Source organism: Varroa jacobsoni, unplaced genomic scaffold (genome assembly GCF_002532875.2).
Source record: "Varroa jacobsoni isolate VJ856 unplaced genomic scaffold, vjacob_1.0 scaffold_678, whole genome shotgun sequence".
NCBI classification, from domain to species: Eukaryota; Metazoa; Arthropoda; class Arachnida; order Mesostigmata; family Varroidae; genus Varroa; species Varroa jacobsoni.
The window spans coordinates 8610-32380 of NW_019213580.1; the positions used below are offsets into that span (position 1 = coordinate 8610).

General features: G+C 44.6%; 1 protein-coding gene across 13 annotated transcripts in view; it reads right to left on the minus strand.

The window, feature by feature from the left end:
* LOC111262601 (protein lap4) overlaps positions 1-23771 on the minus strand; it is an 81501-nt gene that overhangs the window by 5937 nt on the left and 51793 nt on the right. For 4 of the 13 annotated variants that reach the window (XM_086969225.1, XM_022836964.2, XM_022836963.2 and 1 more), the window contains 12 exons: positions 17722-17860; positions 17161-17315; positions 15533-15634; positions 14209-14950; positions 13600-13794; positions 13299-13475; positions 12624-12764; positions 10671-10820; positions 9819-10117; positions 7960-8286; positions 7340-7597; positions 6336-6515 (listed from right to left, as the gene is read on the minus strand). In XM_086969225.1, coding sequence (XP_086825351.1) covers positions 6336-6515; positions 7340-7597; positions 7960-8286; positions 9819-10117; positions 10671-10820; positions 12624-12764; positions 13299-13475; positions 13600-13794; positions 14209-14950; positions 15533-15634; positions 17161-17315; positions 17722-17860 — 2865 coding nt within the window. Of the gene's footprint in view, positions 1-1442; positions 4022-6335; positions 6516-7335; positions 7598-7959; positions 8287-9818; positions 10118-10670; positions 10821-12623; positions 12765-13298; positions 13476-13599; positions 13795-14208; positions 14951-15532; positions 15635-17160; positions 17316-17721; positions 17861-23771 lie in introns of those variants that run through there. The other 9 variants (XM_086969228.1, XM_086969227.1, XM_086969226.1 and 6 more) reach the window with 9 other exon arrangements.

Here is a 23771-nt window from a genome sequence, read left to right on the forward strand (position 1 = left end):
ATATAATACTAATTATTCATTATTACCATCTCATAATATATTTTTATTCGGCGAAACTCATACGCACGCACTCACACACACGGCCACGTGCTCAATCCGCAATTGATTTATATTCCTTAATATTTTTTGCGTCCTCCTTATATACGTACGACTTGTTTTTACTGTGTGTTACTCGTCCCTAGTTTCCGTCCACTTCGCAGCTCCTTTTTTCTGCTTTTGCGTAACACTTGAATGTCTTTTACTAGATCGAGTTCCTTATCCGTCGCTGTTGCACAGTTCTCCGGGTTACCGCTTTCGGAACTCGGTTGCGGCCTTCGTTCGACGCCCTTTTCACACAGCACACGGACCCATTAATGCTGTGCAGGTGAACGCTACCTGTACCGTTGATTCTCCTCATCCTTCACCTTTGTAATAGCAACAACAGCAGCAGTAGCAGCAGCAGCAGCTGCAGCAGCAGTCGCCATATTATTGGTGTATTTTTGGCGCAACAATTTCTCAGCAATTTTTCAGACTGTATTAACAATTCCCTTTTTTATTTATCCTCTAGCGAACCGTTCCGCGTTTACAAAGGCAGATGGGCAAGTTAACTCATTTATGCACTTCACAATCGTATCGTCGTAATGCCTTCTAAGCGACCTTCTATTGAGGTTTTAATGCGTTGTAGATGATTTATCTGGATCCCTCTTCGATCTATGGTTGCATTTGTGTGCTACTAAATATGATTAAGGTGTTGCTTCGTAGCAGAGATGCTGAAGCTCTTCTCCTATCAATCAATCAATCATTAGAATTCAATCAGTAGAATAGGACTCACCAACATGACTGTCGCCATACTCTGTCTGTTATAATATTGACGTATGCAAACGCATACTGTTTCGATGATGGTATAGGATTACCCAGGTTTTCATAGATTTTCTGCATTTATTTTTGGCTTAATGTTTTGTGTCCCGTCCGGAAAGAGTTTCAAGAGTACTCTCAAAGAAGTGAAATATTGAATTGACTTCATACTTCAACAACACGGGTTTTCAATAACATGGCAAGCTAAAATCAGCATTGTATCCTATCGAGGAAAAGCTCTGTCGTGCACGACCGTACGAACCCCGTTATGAACTATTTAGCCCCTCGTGCTTTTCTCAGTTTGCTGAAAATTATATTAATGTACAGTGAGCACTCGTAATTGGCCGATAGTGTTACATAGCATATTGAATCGTCTTGAGACTATGTCTTGGATGTGCATAGATAGATGTACAACGAATTTGCCGACCCGTCCTGTACAGCTGTGGGTTACAGCAAGAAAATGAAGCTGACCGCTATATATTGAAGTCGTATAGACGTATCGATGTTGTCAACAATGCTGTCAAACCAAACTCTTGGATAATATAGAAAAGTATCGTGAATATACATATGCGATTGTTGGTATTTTTGTCAGTTTAAAAACGTATTCGTATATTTAAAAACACAACTTTGTTTTTGTTTTTATTCGAAGCGGATTAACTGAAGCGTTAGGCCAAACCGTACCGTTACACCGTTAAAACTGACTGAATCCGCAGTTAGTCAGCCAGCAGAGGTATCGCCCGACAACGCGGCAAGATTTCAAATCGTATATCAATAGTGGACTCTAGTCTGCCGCTACGTCTCTGCGTTTGATCAAGAATCCTCAGTAACATGTGTAAATATTGAATAATGCTTTCAGTTTGTGGTGCGTTTCTCTTGGGGCGTCTTCCCGCTTTCGTCACTTGACTGACTACTTTTACCGATCGTCAAGCCATCGCCATAACGGCGTCATAGATTGCTCCGTTTTCAGCATTCGGTCTATCCTTTTTCCTCTACCAGGATCACAAATGTACTCGCGCTTCGCTCACGCACCCACCTTATACGCTTTCTGTCGGAATAACAATTCTATTTAGTATATCGAACGTCCGTAATAATAGTATATTATATTAGCTATATCCTTGCAACAATACCCAAATTAATATTAGTAGTAATATGTAGCAATAATACAAAATACAGTTACATTTTGTTGTCATCATTGCTAAGTATATATCTATATATATATATACACGAAAGCTGTTCACAGATTAGTTTCTCGCTGGTCCGTACTGCCAGCTTGCCTACCCTCCCTAAACGGCTGTGTCGAGGATGCCCGTCGAAAAGCAGCTGCCTGCTTGTACTGCTTGCTACTTGTACTGTACCTGCTTGCTAAGACCCGAATGTACGACGTTTTCATTGATTGTTAAGTGCAAACGTCACTAGAAATCAAGTCCCTTTACGCGTATTGCTTTCTAAAGAATGGTCGACATCCACGACTATGAATAAATACAGCTTTGTCGTTTAGATATAATGACGTATGACGAGACCAAGGACCTCATTTTTTCGTCCATCCAAAAAGCTTTCTTTTACTCACAAAGAGTAATAATAGAACGGGATAGATATCTACGCGTCTCGTCGAAACCGTCACGAAACGGCACTGTCGTTTCCCACGCGAACAGTTGCCGACCGTGTTATTTGCACTGAAAAATTATCTCGGGTCTCGAACCCACCGTCTTCCGTATACACAAGCTAATAAACTAAAAGTATAAATTCAAGCTGCTATAACTAACTGCTGGATCCGTGTTCTATGTAGGCTGACGGCCAACAACTTATCATTCACGTACTAGTCCAAAGCCACTCTTAATGATCGTCGGCAATTCACCCTATCTTACGGCGTACGTCCAACCGCACGCCGAGGATCTGCTCTGTTCGTTAAAGTCATTGGCCTTTTATTACACACAACGATTAGAAGACAAATCCACAGAGTTTTCAGTACAGGCCCAGATAGCGATCGCTCACGCCAATATGAAGTTCAACTAGTAAAAAGAACACCGAAGTCATGTAAGAAATTCGGTAATTACCAACCGCGGTCGCGGCACAGTGGCGACGCGCCACCACAGATCAATATTCCTGTGATTCATTCATATAATACAAATATCAGCGGTGATCAGATGCGACGCACTACAATATGTCCATCTGCTGCGCTGCTGTTGCTGCTCTTGCTTAATGAGTTGCATTTGTTTCACTATGGTTTGCCATTGTCTGTTGCGCCCCTATGTAGTTCTGCCGTGTTTCGTCTCTCGAAGGCCTGGCGGGCCGAGATACACTCGGACCGCGATGCCGTCGAAATACTGTCGTATATGGGTGCAGCTTATGCTGGATGTCCTCTTGTCAAGGGAACGCCTAGGGGATCCGAAAATCTTTTCCGCATTCCGATGTGACGGATGTTTTCTACTATAATATATGTATATATATTATCCTCTCGTAGGCTTCTATATATGAGTCACGCATCTTACCACGAATATGTTCAACGATCCAGATAGCGTGACGTCTATTAGTTTTCCAGTCATAATCAACTTGTCTACACTGTCACATCTACAAACGGGTATATATATTTATACATAATGTATATAAAACTCTGTCCGCCACGGCCTTCGGTGGGCCGGCCGGCTGATCGCTGTGACAAACGAAATGCTACTCAATGGCTATATTTTGTTAGATAGTAGAAGCATATAATCTGTTCATCGGCCGTTTTCGCTGGTGAAGATGTTATTAATCAGTTGATTTTGAACGTAGAGGTCCTCTGCGCCCTTGCGCGCGTACAACTGCTGAAAGAAGCCTACGAGAGGATAATGTTTTTTCGCTATTTTTTTTTTTCTAAGGCTAGTCTTAATCATCGATGATAAAAGGAGAAAATGTATGTGTAGCTTTGGGCAGTGGTAGTTCAAGGGCGCCGCGGCCAGCGTCCTTTGCACGTGCTCGCGTACTTCTGGCTAGTCGATGTTGTTGTTATTGTTGTAGGAAGTACTTCACGAAACCCATTTATCTGACGGGACACACTCGCGCTATAAAGTCGACATTAGTCTATGGCATTCTTTACACTTAACGACGAGGAACGAGACGGCTAAGCGATTAACTTCGTTTTCGTTTTCGTGTTCCCTTCTCGAAGGACCTTCTACTATGCCCCGCTTTCCTCCTTTGGTGGCTCGCGCTGCTGAAAGGTGGCTCACATTAGAATCATTGTCGCGCCTGCATAGCGGTACATACACTTGAGCAGTAGCAGACCAATAGATTGATTGAGACATAAGTCCAGGTACGAATTATTTCACTAAGATGATGGTTCTCAAGCAAACATCAGATCACATCGAAATCATGTACCCAAACACATACGTACGAGATGCATGCAATGACGACCGCCTTTGAGCGTATAGGTAACGCGCAGCTATATGATATAAATTCGTTCGCTAACTAGTAATGTTATTATGATTATTACAGATTCGTCGTGTAGAAAGTATGGTAGCATAGAAGCACGTTCAAATACTCACCGAATGGATCTCGTAATCGTCCGAGGTGATGCAGAAGAAAAGTATCAGAAGGGGAAAACAAGCATGCCAGCAAGAAGCAACCCATCCACAACATATATCTCTCACCAGTGTTCAATAGGCCATTGCATTACTAACTGGTAAACGATGAACATCTGTCTACGTTACTACTGCGCACAGTCCTTGATATTAGGCCAATTTTAACTGCGATAGCTTCCTTATCCCAAAGAGGCACAAGCATGCAGCAAACATATGCATCTGACGAAGGCTACGGGAAAAAAACGGCCGACTTCACACTACATACTAGTATTTTTTTTCGAATCAATTCGCCAGCTGATCGGTGTAGGTACTGTGTTCGATGGCACTAGTTCGAAAGGGGAGGGCCGTATGTGTGATACCTATGGGCGCAAGCGGTGAGGGGGCGCAGTCGTGTGTTTTGTAGTGGCCAAACAGGTTTTGCAGGTGCAGAAAACACAATGTATATGTAAGAGAGGGTAATAGCTTATTAATGGGTAATCGATTTATCCTACTTTCACAACTACCATTAATACATATGATTTTAACTGCTAGTGAGGATAGATGGCTGTGAAAAGTTGAGAAAATAAAAGAGGACTGGCCCAGCGGGAATGAAACAGTTTATTTGTAAGAGTTTGTTGTCAGCGGCAGCTTGCGACTGACCAACTCCCCAAAATCTCCCTGGTCGGTCACTTGAGCTTATTAGAAGCGATTTAGGTAAGGACACGCTGTCAATGTGTGTGTATATAGGCGATCACTGTGCTTCGGGAAGGAGGAAAAACAGACGAAAATTAGGCCTAAAGCAAGTAAGAAAATTCTTACGGAAAACTTATAAAGGGGAGAATGCTGGGTGGTGAGCAATAAAAATGGTACTACAGAATTAACCCATAACAAAGTGGCAATCAAGGCTGGTGCACCTGCAATACAGATGTAATGAGTTGTGTCTTATATTGCCATAATAACACATACAGGGGGAATAGTCGAGTATTGTACAGTGAAATCTGATAGTGTAGCGTAGGTCTCATAAAACAGACACCTTAGCTTTCATAGGCTTTCGAACGGAATGTATGTGTTCGCCGATCAAACAACGGTTGCTTGACTATTATTCCGAGAAGGCAAAGAAACAAAAAGATACCTAATATATCGCTAAGACGATTGAAAAACCAGATTTAACACACCCGTTACGAATTTGCTTTAGTTATTGGCCTGCTGGGTCAAATCGGCATTAGGTAGGGTGGACGAAGGCGCTTTTGGGAATAGGAAGTCGGAAGGACGTCTTTCAACCGTCAAGCGTTCGTCGACCCCATCTCAGACGTAGGCAGTAATTTATACAAGGCTCGGGTCCACACTGAATCAAACCACTGTTGCGAAGCACGGTATTGTGCGCGCTTGCTTCATCGAGCTCAATCAACGTGGAGAGATTCTATGTCTGCCTCCTTGTTGCACCTCCTGTTATTACCATGGATTCAACTCGTTCTTTTTGTTCGACAATATAGGACACGTTAAGGGGATAACTTGAACCAGAAGTGATTCGGTACTCGAATCGCGGCGTGAAACTTACGTCATTTGTTCGAGCAGACCGACTAACACCAAAAAAAAAGCATACAACACGCAGATGAATCACACAACCAAAAATCACCCACACATTAGAAGTATTTCCTGGCTGGGTTCTATCTGTTCGTCTATATTTAAGAGGCTCCTTTAAAGGCAGATAGACGCTTCTGTCCCGTCACCAGCGGGCTATGGTTATTCCCAACGTCATTATCAATTCTTATTATCACCCAAGAAGCCTAAAAGATAGTAAAGAGTCCAAATCACCGATCTGAGTTTGCTTCGATCGCAACTCTACAAAAGCGTGCTGAATCTAACTAGTCGTCGCGACAGTCGCACGAAGTGTCACAAGGCAGAACTCACAGTACAGAATAACCCTGTCCGTTTTGACGTCCGCTAGCGGAGAGTCGAAGTTCTTACCTGGCTACTGCTCGGAGTCCGTGCTCTTATCTGCGAGTTCATGCTGTCTTGCGACTGCTCATCGCTGTCGTCGCTTGAACCCGGCCCAGATGAGGACTCCGAGCTCACGTCCGACGAGTCTGAGGAGTCATCTGATGTAGAACTGATGTGCACATGTTCGGCATGCTCGGGCACCACTTCCTGGGGTTGATGAGCGCGCGCAAGGAGGCAGTGGGCAGACATTGGGGGGCGGTCAAGCATGCAGTAGCAATGAGGCGATATAATCATAAGCTAACTATTTATAGATTTGACAAAAAAATTCAATACTACGTGTCCAGCATTCAAGCATTAATGAGTAATGAATTAAAAAAAAACGAACGAGAAGTTGGACAGACGTGCAGCATGCACATCAGGTCACGCATCGCTAGCGGATGTCCCATTCCAATGTTGCATTTCATAGCATATTGATTCAGACAACAGATGGACCACATTTAAATATGCGATATAATCATAATATATAAGACGACCGTTTTCTTAACACACACGTATGCTCAAAAACAAGTGAACGTCTAACCTACATGGCAATGCTAATAAGTGGTGTTCACGCACACGTACGTCCATATTCTACTATACGATGTATAAACACGTACGTCAATGGCAGTTTGCTAGCAATCAAATGCGGAAACTGTAAGACGATAGACTATCCACACTCATTATTATTTTTCTATAAACGATCTGTGTGGCTCACATGCGTGCGAATTCTGCGACCTTATGCCGTTTGCTACCTAGATTTCGCTGCTCGCTCTCGTTCGCACGAATTTTTCCCCGCTTCCTATATGCCTCTTCTGTCGCTATGGGTTCGTTCAACTCAACAACTGGAAGCTGGCTAAGTACCGAAAGCTAGTGCGTAACTCTAAAAGCCGTTACAATTAAGACGCTAAGGTAATGAATGACCTACTCGTACTAGCATGCCAACAACTGCTGAGTGTGCTAAGACCAAGAACGACAACAGAACTCTTACCAACCTCGGTCGCGTAACCTGTCGCGATGCCTGACTCCCGGGGCGGGTCGTCGGGTTTGACAACACTCTTGCGGCTCATGAACACGGTTGTAGTCTTTGCGCCCGTGCTCAACACGCTGTCTGAGCTGCGGTCGAGAGGCTTATCGGGGATGTCGTCTCCGCTAGAATCCACTAGCCGGCCAGCCGCCCTTAGAACTTCCATAACTTTTTGCTGCATTTGCTCTCCGCCAGAGGGTGTCACTAACACGTTGCTAGAGATATCCTGAAAAGCGAAGGATCAATTCTAGATGTTAAAGGAACATGGCACATGAGCAATATATCTCGTATTACTGAGTTTTGTGTGAGAGAGAAAAAATCAGCTTTTCATTAGGTTGTTCGCTATTAGTAAGCTGTGAAAAAAAAACACGCTTATTTGAAAAACGGAGCTCAAGTCTTTCGTTGTTGACTCAACGAGCCAGTTAACAGATCACGACTAACTGGGAGCTTAAAGCAAACATATACACAAGTAGGCTGAATTCGTATATTACTGCTGTTTAATGTTAACAGGAAGAAATCAGAATTGTCAAAAATACAGAGGAAACAATCATTGTTTTCTTCGTTTTTAGCGATCGCTATCTTACGCACCTGGCAGTGCAGGGCCGCACCTGGCATGTTGTTGTATCCGTCGCAAACGATAAACATAATACTGTTACCCGCTTTCTTAATGATGTCCACCGACTCATCGTGCGAAGCTCCGAGCAATGAATGCCCGTTGACCTCGACGATTCGCATGCCCAGTTTGATACGGCCATCTCTATGGACAGCACCTTCTGGAGACACTTTCGACACAAAGACGCTTTCGTCTTGTGGGTCGAATGGGTTACCACACGAGCCAGTTACTCCCGTGCCGCCTTTGATGTTCATCCCCAGCTTTTCGCCCGGACGTCGTGTCAGTGTTAGCTCTTGCCAGCCCTACAGTGAACCAGTGGCAGCGAACAAGTATACAAGACGTGAGAATTTTCGATTTAGGGGAAATTCAAGTAAGAATTTGTGTTTGGCTGGGTTTGCCGGCCTGCACAATTTAAAACGACCCTCGAAAGGCACGGATTGCACTGTTTTTTGTAGGTCGCTAGAAGAGACCTGCGCAGAAAATTAAGCCCATTAGACAAATATATCCGCTCCGTTTTTTCTTACAGCACGTAATGTTAATTTGGTTGGCCGGCAGGACCTTTCCTATTTTCTACATTGGAAAATTGGCAAGCACCAACATCATGAACGTTTCTTTGAGGCCGAGTGTGCTTGGCCTGTGCTGGAGGAATAAGTGCTTTCAACGTGTATCGCATAAAAGACCGAGTTTAGATTGTACCGTCGAAGAAGCCATCGAACCAGCTAGCCGCTATTCAACGCTATCGTTATTAGTAAATATAATGACCAGTTTACCTGCACGCAGGACAATTAAAATACGTTTAACCGAAAAACGGAACTAGGTCTGCTGGTGGCCCTTCCGCCACGCCGCTTTTATACAGCAATCGTGTGGCCGTTGTCGAACATTCGATATCTTAACTTAACTTGCTTATACAACAATGCGATGAAAATGCGTTTCGACCGAGCTTCTATTACATGTCAATGTAAACGGCCGATGCGAGATTGATTTTAATAACAAAACGTTTCTTCACAAACTTCGGCTGAAGGCCACTTAAAAACCTCATTCATTTGCATCGACCAACTAACACTTCACCCGTAGTTACATTGCAGAATTAAACACTGAAATGATCGCAAATGGGAGAGAGGTCGGGATGAAATTTACACGATAGGCGCATTCATCATTGACGTGCCTAATCACCAACCTAATAGCATCTAACGTGGCCTTGATTGGGCATCTTTTTTTCAATCAATTTTTGTCAAATTTACTTATAGATTCGCTCTAAACTTATACTTCTTATGCGTATGTACTTCTTATGTCACGCGTAAAAAATATTTTCGCCAATTTTTACATAAACCTTTTTGGACCATCATAATTGGCCGCTTTGGATGAATTTTAGTTGTTACTGTCCAGTCGCTCTCGGTAGAATGGGGATTGCCAGCGATGCCAATTGTAGACGACCAAGCGAATGTTCGGTGGAGGTTTGATCGACCCGAGTACATCTGATGTTACCTGATTACGAATATGAGTCTGCCATAACGCGTCCTTAACTCTGTTGCAGCGCTGGCTTACTTCATCAAATAGTCCGCGAAAACGTTCCTCATTTTGTCTCGAAGATTCCGCATAGGTAAGTCGCGAAAACGCTGTAACGGCTCTAATTCTTTTTGTCGCAGCCAGGTGTGGCCTTTCAAGAAAGCTCTACAATGATAGTGGCCATGGCATTTACTCAGGCAAGCTGTTGAGAGAACCAGAATCGATTGCCCTCCGTGGCATGTCCTAGCATATGCAACTTAAGCGAAACCGTGTTTCCATAGGATCCAGTGACCTGAATGAACTGGAAAAGCATGGTGAAGAACGTTACCTTGGGAAGGGTCTCGTGAAAGACGTGCAACGTAAGCTGGGAGCCCGCCTGGATCATCAGTTGTACGACCTGCTGATGCGAGAGATCGGCAACTGGTGTACCGTTAACTTTTTCGACGCGATCACCAACACGCAAACGACCCGATTGTGCTGCCAGTGAATCAGGAACTATTTTTGATACGTATACACCGCGCTCGCCTGTACCAAATGGATGGCAAAAATGGTCACATCCACCGACAATGCTCAAACCCAAACTTTGCGTTGGATTTTCTTTCGTCAATACGACATCTTCGTAGCTTCCTGAAATCATTGACAGTGTTCAAAAGTTATCGGACAATGAACTAGCATGTATTCGTATGTGGACGACGTTATTAATAAGGGCAGCGACAATTAAGTATACTACGGCATTTGCAAAATATGGCCTTTTACGTTTACCTAGCGTTAGTACGTCTTGACACTGTACAGGAGACAGGTCATGGTAGACACACACACCTACTAGCGATGAAGGTTAAGGTTAGTTGAATGGCAGCTGCATTCAATCTCAGCTAAGCGATACCCGAAACACGCACTCAACAGTAACGATACGCTTCTAAAAGCTCATTCGCAGGCGTATAGAAGTTACCGTGGCTCAAACAAGCGGCAAATTACAAACATAATCAAACGCTCAAGTTAACTAAGTATATGATGCAAAAATAGATTTCTACGGTTGTCATATGAAAGCAAAATAATCCAAGCACCATGCTTCAAACATAAGTATTCTGTGCTAATGTATGTCCGTGCGCGTCCATGCATAAATCTAGATCGTGATCGAAAACTTTAATAGCATCGACAAAAAATAATGGAATCGAGATACCGTTCTCGATGGCCAGGCTCGCGGGTACGTTATTGGTGACTCGGGTCATAGTCGTCTCAGTCAGCGTCGAATGAGTAATTACTTCCGTCGTTTTGCCAAGCGATCTTGGAGGAGCAGGGAATTCCGTCGACAGCTCGTGGGTTTTGTGGCCTTCAATGCATGGCAGCAGCGTGGGGCGATTGTAGCAGGAATCAGATCGGGTATCCAGGTGGCATCGTCAAGGGCGGCGCAACAGGATTCGAGCGTGAATTTTAGGGCGGCAAGGATTACGCCCAGGCAGGTTATAAGCAAGGTTACAAGAGTTACTGGGTTTGGGTAAGCGTTATATCATGTCGTTTTAAACGAGACGCGTTCGTCTGGACTAAATATATAAATTATGAATTTAAAAAGTGCTTATACTAAGGACTCGTTTTCAGCAAAGACACAAGTGATAACAGTTTTCTGGGGTTCGCTTTTCTGCAGAAGCTGCCATATATTGCTTGGACATCGTCGGCCTTGTGATAATGGGTTCTCTCTCCTTGTAAAAGGTGGCCATCTAAATCTGGACTTGTTGCATGAGAACGGGTATATCTGTAAAAAGTATAATTTCTGATCCATCTCATATAAGTGTTATTCACCGCGACTGTATGTTTAACTGAAGCCCTAAACGACCCACCAGCCATTATTAAAATACTTCTTTGGCGCATTAAATCTAAACTTTATTAAGTTCTGTCCAATTTTCCTCATGGATATCTGCCTCGTAAGTATTGGGTACCGTGGATTTACTGTGCGAAGCAAAGTTCGCAATCTCAGAACGCTCAGTTGTGGAAGCGATGGAACCGTTTTGTTTCGCAAACACAAAAAACCGACGGGGGTTCGTTGTTGAACGATCTGGCTTTCTTTTTGTGCCAAAGATGTATTCGGATGTGAATACTTCACTCTGTGTGTTACTCCGCCAATAAACTGACGGCCGAACTTTTACGTAGTGAACTTAGAAATAATGGAATCCAATTGGGTTTTTTGAAAATATACAGCCCATTTCCGAAATCACTCTATTTTATAAACGAAAATTCATTCAATGTTTCAGCGAAAAATTGTCCAGTTGCCATTGTAATAGGGTCAATAATACGGATGAATATAGTTGTTTAAAATTTACTATGTGTTAACTTATATGAAATGTGCCCTCTTAGTGGGGCATAGTAAAGCTCGAACTTCGTAAAATTATCATCGTATCACTAAACAAGTTATTATTGAAATACTAGAATATATAGAGAATCTTACAAGATCAGTTTCCTAGTGAACACATGCACGGACCCCCATCATGCGGCTCTTCTATGCGATTCTACGTAACGTACGGTACTTCGGAAGTGAGTTCGACCAGCGCCATTGAAAGCGCAAGCTATTCAAAGAAAAATTACGACCAAAGGACCACTCGTTCATCCAAAGCTAACAATAAAATTCCTCACATAAACTCTGATGCGGTGAATCACTGGTTAAATGACGTGCAAACCAATGATGGTTCACGAGCTGCCTTCGTTCCAGATTGACTTACGTGCGTTAGTTTACATGCCGTCCGTTATCTTCAGTTAGTTTCTGTTACATCTTGAATACGAACGTGCGAACGACTCTTTATATTCATCCCAAAAAGACAGAATCTATTATATTGGTTCGGCGCTCGATCGACAAGTTCGATCCCGCAATATACACACGTATATACAATGCTTTCTATATTAATAACTGAAGTAAGATCGAGCAGACTGTAGGTACCATACGAAAAGAGTCACAACCGACAACCATCAAGACCGTGCAGATGAAAACCGTGCATAGTTTACTCATCTGTTCAGAAGCTAACCACACCATAATGCAAGGCCTACATTCTGGTACGGCCTGTACAATAATAAGGTACTCAATAATTTAAAATATTCTTCCGCTCACTATCTACCACGCTGCTGCAAATCGTGTTCACGTACTTACCCACGGACACAGAAATATTAGGCTTAGGTGCGATTGGTGGTTTGGTACCGCTGGACGGAACAATTGCCCCTTTTGTGGGGGATAGACCGCCCGTCGTCGGAGGCACTGTAATCGAGCTTTCTGTCTGCCAGTTGCGCAAACCTATTTGTTTGTGGCGTACGTATTACCACGTACATACGGATACAGCCAACACGAAAAACCCAAAGACAAAGAGACGTGTCAGAAGTCTGTCGAATGGACTTTGAAAGCTACCAAGAGCGTTTGTTAATTGAAAGAACGTTAGAAACAACGAAAGAGTGCACAGATTTCTCCCATAGCTTCCCGTTGATACGATGATTAATGATCAATGCAAATGTATAATAATACTATAATAGATCAGTGGTAATTTAGAACATGGAACTAATCCAACGTCGGGCACAAGATCCATGCAGTGTTGGTCCTAGAACATAGTGCGTATACAAACACAAGTACTTCAAGATATTTTATGATGACTAGTGCCCAGGTAAATCTCACAAAATGTCGGTGAATGCCTGCATGCGCAGGTACTTATTGTCGTCTGCTTGCGAACTTTTTTTCCCTTTTCATAAAAGAGTCATTTGCTTTGCGGATGCCTGAAGGTGGCTAGGCAATATTTAATGTAACAATGGGTGTAGGGGCAGTGCGTTTGAGTGGCACCTGGTAATTTGGGAAGCGAAGCCGTACTGGATCCACCAAACGACATATTTAGCACCGACGAATTCCCCAACGAACTCTGTGTGGTTAGCGGTGCCCGTTTGCGATACGAACCGAGATACGACGGACGATTCGCCATGTACGAGCTAGCACTGTACACGCCGGACGTGTTCACCGATGCTGCAATCACATATAATCCAACTTGCATTAATCAACTATTACGATCAATACATGGGGGTTTTGTGGAGATAAACGCGTATAGTTATGATTATTCCAAAGTTAGCATTAAGGTTTAGTAACTTACAATTAGGATCAACGGGTCCGATGCGCTCAACGACAACTCGCATAAAACGATCAAGTCCGTTCAACCTTCGGCGTACAGCCTCAATGTCGAGACCGTCGACGTCAACTCCATTGATTGACACGACGCGATCGCCTTCGCGAAGCTTCCCGTCACGCCACGCTGGACCACCCTCGACAATTGATGTCACCAAGAACCCTGCACGCCACGAAAACACGAGTTAGAAACATACATCGCAAACTGCCCGCACCCGATCAACGGATGTGCTTGCGTGTTGGCTATGGAAATTTGTTTTCCTTTGGAAGGCTTTTGGTGATTTCGATGCGTGCTACGCCAGATATGTCTCATTAGTTGTTATAGGTAGAATTTCGTTGTGATACCAATAAAGGTAATGTCTCATGGAACACATAGAATAATCGTTCTAAAAACTAAGTGTCCTATCGCTGTAAGCTGAAACGTGAAATTGCTCGCAATGGCCTCATGTCTTGCCTCCAATAATTCAAAACGTTTCGCATCGCTTGTTGTTGATTAACGCGTTCATCTTATGAATTTCAAATAAGCACGCCTCGACCCGTGGATGAGCTGGTTAGCTTTACTCATCTATCAACGTACCTCGCATCGGTACCTCTTCAACATCGAAGCCTAGTCCGTAACGATCTCGGATTAGCGTGCTAAAAATGATGTCACTCTTTTCCATCGTTGGCGTTTCTCTACCCAAACCAAGACCCAATACCGGTGTTGAGGGTTCGCTTCGTGTGCGCGCCGCAGCGACAGGCCGACTGCCAGCTTCTCGAACTGCGTGGTGATCTCGTGCGTTTCCTGTGGGCGTCTTTTCGTGTACGACATTGATCTCGTAACTGCTCGGCGAACGAGGCGGCTGCTGCGGCTGTGCCAAAATTTCCTGGGTCAAATTGAGGCGTTGTTCGGCGCTCCGCCACTCAGGTGCGGTATTTTCGCGGGACTCCCGAGGCTCCATCGACGGCTCGGGTCCACTCTCCGAATAGGCCCGAGTCATATGCGGTGAACGAGTGTATTCGCGCACTGTGTGTGTCTCATGCAAGCCTGATGATGACGACCGTTCCTCTCGCTCTTCATGAAAGCGATGATGTTCTTTGTGCTGGTGATGTACATGATGGTCCCCACCGCTATCAGGATCGTCTCGAAACAGTAGATTGACGTTGGGTTTGGTCCCAGACCCGGCACCTAGTTGCACCTGTGTTGACGTCACGCTGACGACACTCTCGAAAGTTTCCTCCATCACTGAGGTGGTTTCCGAACGCCACTCGGAAACACCGCCAGGAGACCGTTCTACCCTTAGATTCAGAACTGCCCCAGCCTTTTTCAAGATGTCGACCTGAAAGAGCATCGAAGCAAGCGCATGCATTGGCGACAAGTGCCAAATCCATACTGGAGATTGGTGATATGCATACGTGAATACCTAGGTGAAAAGGACCACGTCAAACACGATGTTAAATTGGACGTAGAAAAAAGACAATAATGGTGCAGGAACGATAACGGACAATGTTGTCAAACAACGAGGGAGCAGCAGGAGCAGCACGCTTTGTTTCTCCGCTTTCCTCAATATTTTATGGCACACATGTCTCTTTACGATCGGCAGCCGCACTTAGAACACGGAGTCACGCTCTAGTCACGCAGCTGTATGCCATTACAATCGAAATAAATAAATGCACCTTGTGACATTACTTGAACTGATATCTTTAAAGACATTCAACTGAACGAACAGGGATCGCAGGTTGAGACAGAGTATATTCGCGCTCTGTTTTTAAACAAGCAGACCAGCTAAGCGCAATTTCATCAGATAAGACGAGTAGCGAAGGGAGCATCCGAAGACTCCATATGATCAGCTCTTAACACTAGCTTGACTATATTAAATATTATCATGTCCCAAAAAATCGATGAGACAAAGTTTACCTACCGCCTCGTTGTGGTCGACGTCAACGAGTGAGCTTTCATTAACAGAAAGAACCTTGTCGCCTATTCGAAGTCCAGCCTGCTCCGCAGGTCCTCCAGACGTGACCTGTAATATATCCCATATGCATACACAAACGCACCGCAATGCGCACGTTACAGCCAAGCAAAACTACACACCCACAGCCATGTATTTACAATATGAAACCGCAGGCCATCACGAACATCGTCATCACAACTAATGTGTACGTAGTTTCAACGCTTTACGTTTTCTGTCTCTGCATATCTAGGAACTGTGGCGACGCGACTCCGAACAAATACGATTCCCGCAGCCGAGTGAGTGATAAGTAATTAAATGAGAGCTCGAAATACCCTGCACAAATCAAGCTAAGCCGGGATCACTTCAGGAAGCCTATGCACATAAGCAGTAGCGATACGTACGCTACGACGCAAATATGACCTGTGATGAACATCTCAGGTCACAGTCAACTCTGTGCGAGGCCTCCGGACTACGAACAATAACGGTTTCCATTTTTCCGCGACCGCACGAACGCCAAACAGTCCATGATAACGTCCAAGTAGCAATGTACCAGTGTCTACTAATTAAAGCTAATGGAAATTATTAATGGGCACTACGTCTGATGCGATGCGCGTCAGTAAAAGCGCCAAACAAGATGAATCATTAGGTACAACGCGCGAATACCCTGAGACGGTGCCCCCTTGATGTCGATCTTCATTTCCCACAGATCCGACAGATACCGTCTAAGTTCGTACGAGGCAAATGAACCCAATGAAAATGACTATTTGCCCTAGTGGATAGTCTCAAAGTCAGTCAGTCAAAAAAAAAGCCTTCTAAAAGTAGGTTATCCGCGTGTGTGCTGTTTAAATAGCCATGGTGTACGCCCTGCTATGCTATGTGCTTTTCGATTAAGGTCTAGCACATATGTTGATACATTCACACATCAATTGATAAAGTTAAATGGCACATATACAGTATTTATTTATTTTTTTACTGCATCCAATGCATAATAATACGACGAATGCAAATAGATAAAACAAGATTACTACGTGCCTTTTAGCGACGGAACAGGCAGCGCCTCATTATGCTCTGTAATTGTTTGTTTGACTTCGCTAAAAAAAATGTACAGATTTATAACATTAAAGCTCGTGCAGTAGCAATCCGCTATGAAGAAAATGGGCACAGGCACAAATATCGAGGCATCCCTACCTTCGCCACTCATAACATTAATAAGATAATAACTAATAAGACCAAACGATACTGCGTCAAAATGTGACATTGTTATATAGTAAAACTGAAGATTTAAGTATATCTATAACGTAATTGGGGGAAGATAAATTCCATGTCGTTCACTACCATTAAGGGCTTTGCTATTATCCTTGTTTCCATTGTCAGGTAAACCTGGCCATGTCCATGAAAGGAAAATTGTGATCTGTCCCTGCATATAGATCATGGCAGAATTAATTTTAAATCTAGAACAATAACAGGGTCTAAACTTTTTGCTTGTATCGCTGATATGACGCCTGGGGACACTCGCTAGCAACCTAATATCGATTACACAAAATAGAAAAATATTGTAAAAAGTATGTTGCTTACGCTAGATAATATTTTCTTACCTTGGAGATGAAAATGCCTTCATCGTCGCCTCGAAAAGGTGTTGAATTACGTCCACCGGCGATGCTAAGGCCCAGGCCCTGGGGCCCTCTGCGCACCGTTAGGTACATCGGTTCGGCGCTAAAATCGTTGAATGCGGGATTTTGGACGCCTCCACCTAGTAACATAAGAAAGAAACGTATAATGCGCTGGACAAAGCACTCCGCTGCATCAAGTCATCTATTGTAAACTTGATATACCTGATTTTTGTCCTAGACCTAGATTTGGAGCTACAAATAGCCCAGCTGATTAACAAGTAGTTCCTAACTCACTGGCAATCTGCACCGCCAATGTCAAAGAACAAAATCTCATACAACATAAATTAAAATAATTAAATGCTGGAATGGTCTCATCGATCTGCTTCTCCTCAACGATCGTTTTTTCCAAATGAAATTTAAATGAAAAGAATAAAATGAAAAAGATAATGGTCGTAGCGCTGAGGTGGAGAGAACGAGAGATTTTTTTGTACCTGATCGTGAAATAGCAGTATTTGTCTCAGTTCAGGATGAAGAAAAATACGGTACCTTGTGCTTGACGGTGGTTTCCACTGGGAGCTTGTTGCTGACGAGTGAGTACTTCTGGAGCAACAGTGGTTGGTCGTTGATGCTGTGCTGGCTGACGCTCCTCCGAAACAGCCTGCTCCTTGGCTAAAATAGACGCGACCTGTAGCATCACAATCAATGGAAGTAATCCTCTGAGTAATCGTGTTCTCAAATCTTGAACGTGTATTCAACAAGACGTACAAGGTGCTTGTTAGCAATAAGGTAAGGCGTTAAGCTTCACATTTGAAACAAATATTATTACCCTAAAGTCGTTGTACTCAGGCGAGCACAGAAACAACAAACATCAGAGATATAACAGTGATCGATTGAAGCGCAGCATCCTGCTTTCAGCCTAATATACAGCTTAGCCACAATCTCTTCTACGTTACGAGTACGTTCTGCATTACAAGATGCTGTATGGAAGAAGACCATTTTTAAGATTGTATCTTATCGTTAAACAATAGCCACGGTAGCGGCAGTACTCTTTCACAAAAACAGACACAAGCATCATCTGTAAATGTGATGTATATATATATATATATAGTGAAACGAGCACATGGTGAGCGTCTAACGCACGAAATATGGAAAGATAGGAATCTCGCGCCTTTGTTGAGTGATGAAATCAATGCAAAAGAGTCGACACGGACCTCTTATCGACAAATGCAATAATTAATAACAAGAACTTCACTACGTAAGTAAAAAGCAGCTAAAGGAGAAGCGCAACATAGTGAAAAACACACGAATCAAAAACGAGCATAGGTGCAGACTGATATGGCACGAACATGGGCGCAGACTCAAGTTCTAACGAACCGTTTGACTAAAGACTGATGGCGCCCAAAGGACATTCATTGCAGTAGTAGCAATGTTTCAGTGCTAGCAAGCCTTGTTTACTATTTGGTCAACTGATGTGTTATTATTATTGTCATTATTAACAACGTCATCTATTATCGGGTAAGCACCAGACCTTTTTAGTCTTTAGAATCTGACGAGGTCTAAGCTTACGACGGTGAAGACTCTCATACCGCACTACTAGCGTATCCGCACAGCTGTGCTTGGATCTACGCATGGCCTAACATCGGACGTTAGCTTTGAATCGAACCGCACAACAAGCGTGCCCGCTAAGCGACAGTACTCGAAGAACTAATTCCGTTTTAGCTGTCGATGGACCACAATAGTCGAGTTAAGATCGTACATTAGAATCTGCGATACACGGCTCTTCACTGCATTGTATTAAACTATGACAACAGATGATCGATAGATGATAGAAGCACCTCAACTGACAGAGGCAGCAGCGTCGGGAATGGCATCGATCATCGAGCTGCTTATCACTCTTACTTACGATCCCTTATCGATTAAATTCGCTAGTATCCCTATTGCTGTTACTGTTGCGCCCACTACGAGCGAACTACTGTTGATGACGATCCATCGGCGCTGGCGTTGACGCTGTCGACACCAGTATTCGACTGCGCCACTCTACGCTATTGTATTAGGGCTAAAAGGCGTTCAGTTCTAATAAGCGCTGTTATATTGGCGACGGTGACGATAACAGCCTAAGCGGTAACGATGGCTCCTCAGCTCCTGTTTGAACGGCCCACTCCCCGAGCCCTCTTCTTTGTTCCATCAATGCACGCTCTTCTCCTTTTCATTAACAGGCTCACGGACGGGGAGAACAAAAAGCAGTATAGAACAGCACACAACGGAGGTAATAGTAGCCGTTGTTTCAGTAGCTATAGTCTGCGTCTACGTTTCTGTGAGCGTGTGGCAGCGTCCGCGCACGTTCGTTCCAAAACAAGCCGTTGCATAATCTGCCGGATGGAACGAAATGTATAAGTATGAAATTACCCAGTAATGCAAAGGCCACCAACGTTTCACACGCGTCGACAACTATAATAATAACAACAATAGCTCGACAAAGTGTTTCCTCGATGTGTGGCCTGATTGGACGATGGCTGCAATCAATGATGAAAGCATTTACGTGTAAGACTGAAATGTGGTTAGCGTTAGGGAAACAGACCTCTTCCACATCAAAGGACACAGCCGAAGTTTAGCCTGAGCCCGACGTGAAGCAGCGTTAAGCCAGTGAGTCATCAGGCCGACCAAGATATAGATACATTAATCAATAAGTAAACAGACAGACGCCAGGTCATCAATTGGCTAGTTCATCTGTTGTTGGATTCTCACAGACTGAAGGTCTTGAGAGGCACGCGCGTGGCTGGACAGAAAATCCGCTTGGTAACCAGGTAGCAGGTATCCATTTATTTACATATGCATCGATGTATCAGAGGTATCATCATCAGACTGTTTACCATTGGCATATTCAATCACGTGTTCGTCGTTATACCTATCGCTTCTGTTGTCGCTGAGTAGATGTTCAAGATCAGAAAGACAACGAATACTCAGAGCAATAACGGAAACTGAAAATATACTGTCTGTTTTTTTATCCTTGGCCTTTTTGTGGTCACACAAATCGTTCAAGCGTCTAATCTTGCTACATTAGCATTTAAGATGCTATATATACCATCAAACAGCATCGTTGTCATCGGCCCCAGGCATCGACGCGAACGGTTATGTGTACTTACTATTTAGCTACTATTTACTATATTATGGATTATAAATACAATGTGATTGTTCGTGGTGATAAACGATGAACACGTTGTGCAATTGTGCTAGTCCTTTAGATGAATTTAAAAATCAGTCCTGGTCAGACGCGTTGATATACAGCTAAAACTACAGATAGTAGAACAGATGCAAGGTCAGTAGCTTTCTGGGCACGTTATTTATGTCTGAGATGTATTACCGCTTCTGCGATTTTCGTCTGTTGCATGTACAGCAATGTCTTCCTCGGCCTAGCTTCTTGCCTATCAGTTTCCCGCATCGCCTCCACGCCGCATTATGCGTCCGGACGCCACGAGCACGCAATCCTACTCTAATCCTCCAATAACTCCTGTTCATCGCCGGCTTGTCAGTACACCATCAACTACTTACAGGAATGTTCGGTGCACTGAATAAATGACGTTCTGGAGAATCAAGAGTAAATCAGCACTTTAGTAAATTGGCTACGTTCCTTCTGGTAGGCTCACTGTACCACTCGGCTGCGCTACTGGTGCCATAACAGGCAAGGTAAATGACGTTAACTATCTGTTTTGACTCGACAAGTTGACTGCTGGTCTGCCGTGACTTAAACAGCTCTGTCTACGACAGGATCGTCGTCCATTTGATGATGGCGTTCCTAGCCACTTAGCGGCGTCGGTCGACACTGCGATCTCAGTCGCGGCTCCGCAGGCGCTCTCGTCAGCGACGCTTCTGATAGCGATTACAACGGCATGATGCCACAATGAAGTTCACGACGAAATGAGACGGGTCGAGGTAAATAGAAGAGACAGTCGTGCCCCGACGACCGATCACCTATCTCCAAACTTCAAGGTCTTCCTTCTATCCATCGGCCAACTAGACTGGGTCATGGCCTAATATGACTATGACAAGCTGCAGCTAAGCGGTTGATCCGCGAGTATCGCCACCGATTCAGGGCGCAGCTCTCGATACTCCAACCCGGTACGGGACAACAGTACCTTGCTTCTGTGTAGGAAGAACCTTCTTAATTCCGTTTTTCGGCAGTACGTAGTGAACCCAATAGATGAGAGGCGTTGTATGTCATAAGACAACCAGATCACCCATTCGTGAGACATTGAAGCTAGCACAGTTAGATAGCAGATACGTTCGTTTCTTTGCTGGCTAAATACGATGTCTAAGGAAGACTGCGGGTACTTGTCTACAATAAACGGGTTCATATGAAAAAACTGCGTTGCCAGCTCGAGCAGACGCAGAGCTATCTACGAAGAGTTGAACTAGGAATCGGTTGACTCGCTAATCAAACGCAGTTGCTAGTCGCACCACCTACATCGAAATCAAGTATCACCTACTTCCAAGTAATCAGTACATTTTCCATAAGTGCATGCATACCCTGCAGGAGAGATTGAACGACAGAGGCCGCCTTCTTGGGTCGCACGAGTGCATGATCGCTGGCGCAACACTCGGTCTGTATTCAACTCTTCTAGAGTCTTGTAATTGTTGTTAATGCTGACGCTGCTGCGGCCACGGAAGCCGGAGCGCATCGTCGACTTTCAGGACAACAGCGATGACTCCTGCAACGCCTACTCCCGACGCTGCTTCGTGTACTTATCGTTTCTGCCGCTCGTTTTCTAAGGATCCGTAACCGTTCTATGAAAACACCCTACAAACGCGAATCGCTCTCAGCCTCTTTGTTACTAGTCTTCGTAGTTGCTTCTGCTGCTAGCAGTCGTAGTACAAGGAAGGCACTTCCACCCGAACTAATGGCGTTGCAAGCCATCGATTCCAATCGAGATCTGTTGGAATGCTGCTGCTAATGTTGCCGGTGGCAGATCGGCGGCCGCCGTCGCTCCTAGGATTGTTGTCGTCGTCGTTGCTGCTGCTGCTGCCACCGCGCGGCATGTTACCCAACAGTTTCCAGCAAGTGGCCGATGACAGCGATACGATACGATAGGAACGTTGTTGCTGCTGCTGCTGCCACCGCGCGGCATGTTACCCAACAGTTTCCAGCAAGTGGCCGATGACAGCGATACGATACGATAGGAACGTTGTTCCTGCTGGTATCGTCGTCTTCGTGGTTTGGTAGGAGACCACCATCAGCTACGCTGTCGCGGCAAGGCATGCAGGCGACCAGTAAGGTTAGCTAGCAGCAGCCGTCCTCGTCTCGATCAGGCGACTGACTGGGCAGTAATTCTGAGCTGTCTCTCTGGGCTGATCGTTCACTGGCGCGTTCGACGGCTCGGTGGTCGCCGCTATTGATATTGATGTTGGCGCACACTAGTGCCGACTGATGTCGACCGTGAACTACTGCAAAGGTCTAAGGCGAGGAAAACGGTAAGGCGTAACGATTCTGCCTTGGAGCTTCAACGGTAGCGATAGCTGCGGCATCAGTAAACAGCAACAGCCGAGATAGCGACGACGGCAAACATCCACGCGGTGCCAGTTCATACGTACAACATCAACAGCTGTACTGCTAGTGACACATAGTACAGCGAAGGTTTTTGGCAATAGTAAGTACGTAGGGGTGATGGTGACAATCAGAGATGGACATACTCCCACACACACAGATAGATATGTACACATAGAATATGAACAGCTACTGGTGTGACAACAGAACTTAAGTAATATGGACAAATCACACAGGGTGGAGCACCAACGCAGCAAAAGAAAAGCAGTACTCCCAGGAAGCATTCGCGCTCCACACCAATAGGCTAACTAGCCGTCTTTTTGAAGTAGTAGGCCATGTGAACACCCCTCCAGAGGGTGACCAGCGGTAGTCTACAAGCGATGTGCTCACTGCAGAGATACACCTTCGTATCGAGTGCACCACACGGCATTCAAGCGACTCTAGCCAGCTTTTACGACAACACGTTTCACCGCTGTGTGAGCGAGCGTGTGATGTAATGCAGGGATCGCTCTCGTTACAGCACTTCCATAGGTTACCGGTCTTTTATAAACAGACGGACAAACACAGCTAAGCTACGAACTAGCACCCGATGTTAGCGCTAGGCGGCGGCGGTAGCGTGCGGTTAACGGTTAAGGAGAAATGATTTAAGCTAAGTGGTCACTGATTAGTACGTCATTCGTCTTTGTGCAACGTCCAAGAAGAGAGCACGTTCTTCGAAAAACTTATGCTATATACGTTCTGTAATCATAGCGTAGCAAAAAAGAGGGCGTGCCGCCGCCGCCGCCGCTGAAAGTGCTAGGCGCAACAAACATGACGCCGAGCAGCCTGGAAGGACGCACACATCATTCGGTTCACAGACGTACCACGAACAAGATCAACCGCAACGGGAGTAAGGCTGCAACGATAGTTATGCATTTACATGCACAGGATATAGACAGATAGCCGTTTGCTCCGCTGTAAGTCGCCTTTCTCACCGCAAGCCACAATATAAACAGAGACTAAAACTATGGGTCAGATAGGCGAGGCCACCAAGCTCGGCAAGAATTGGTAAAAAGAC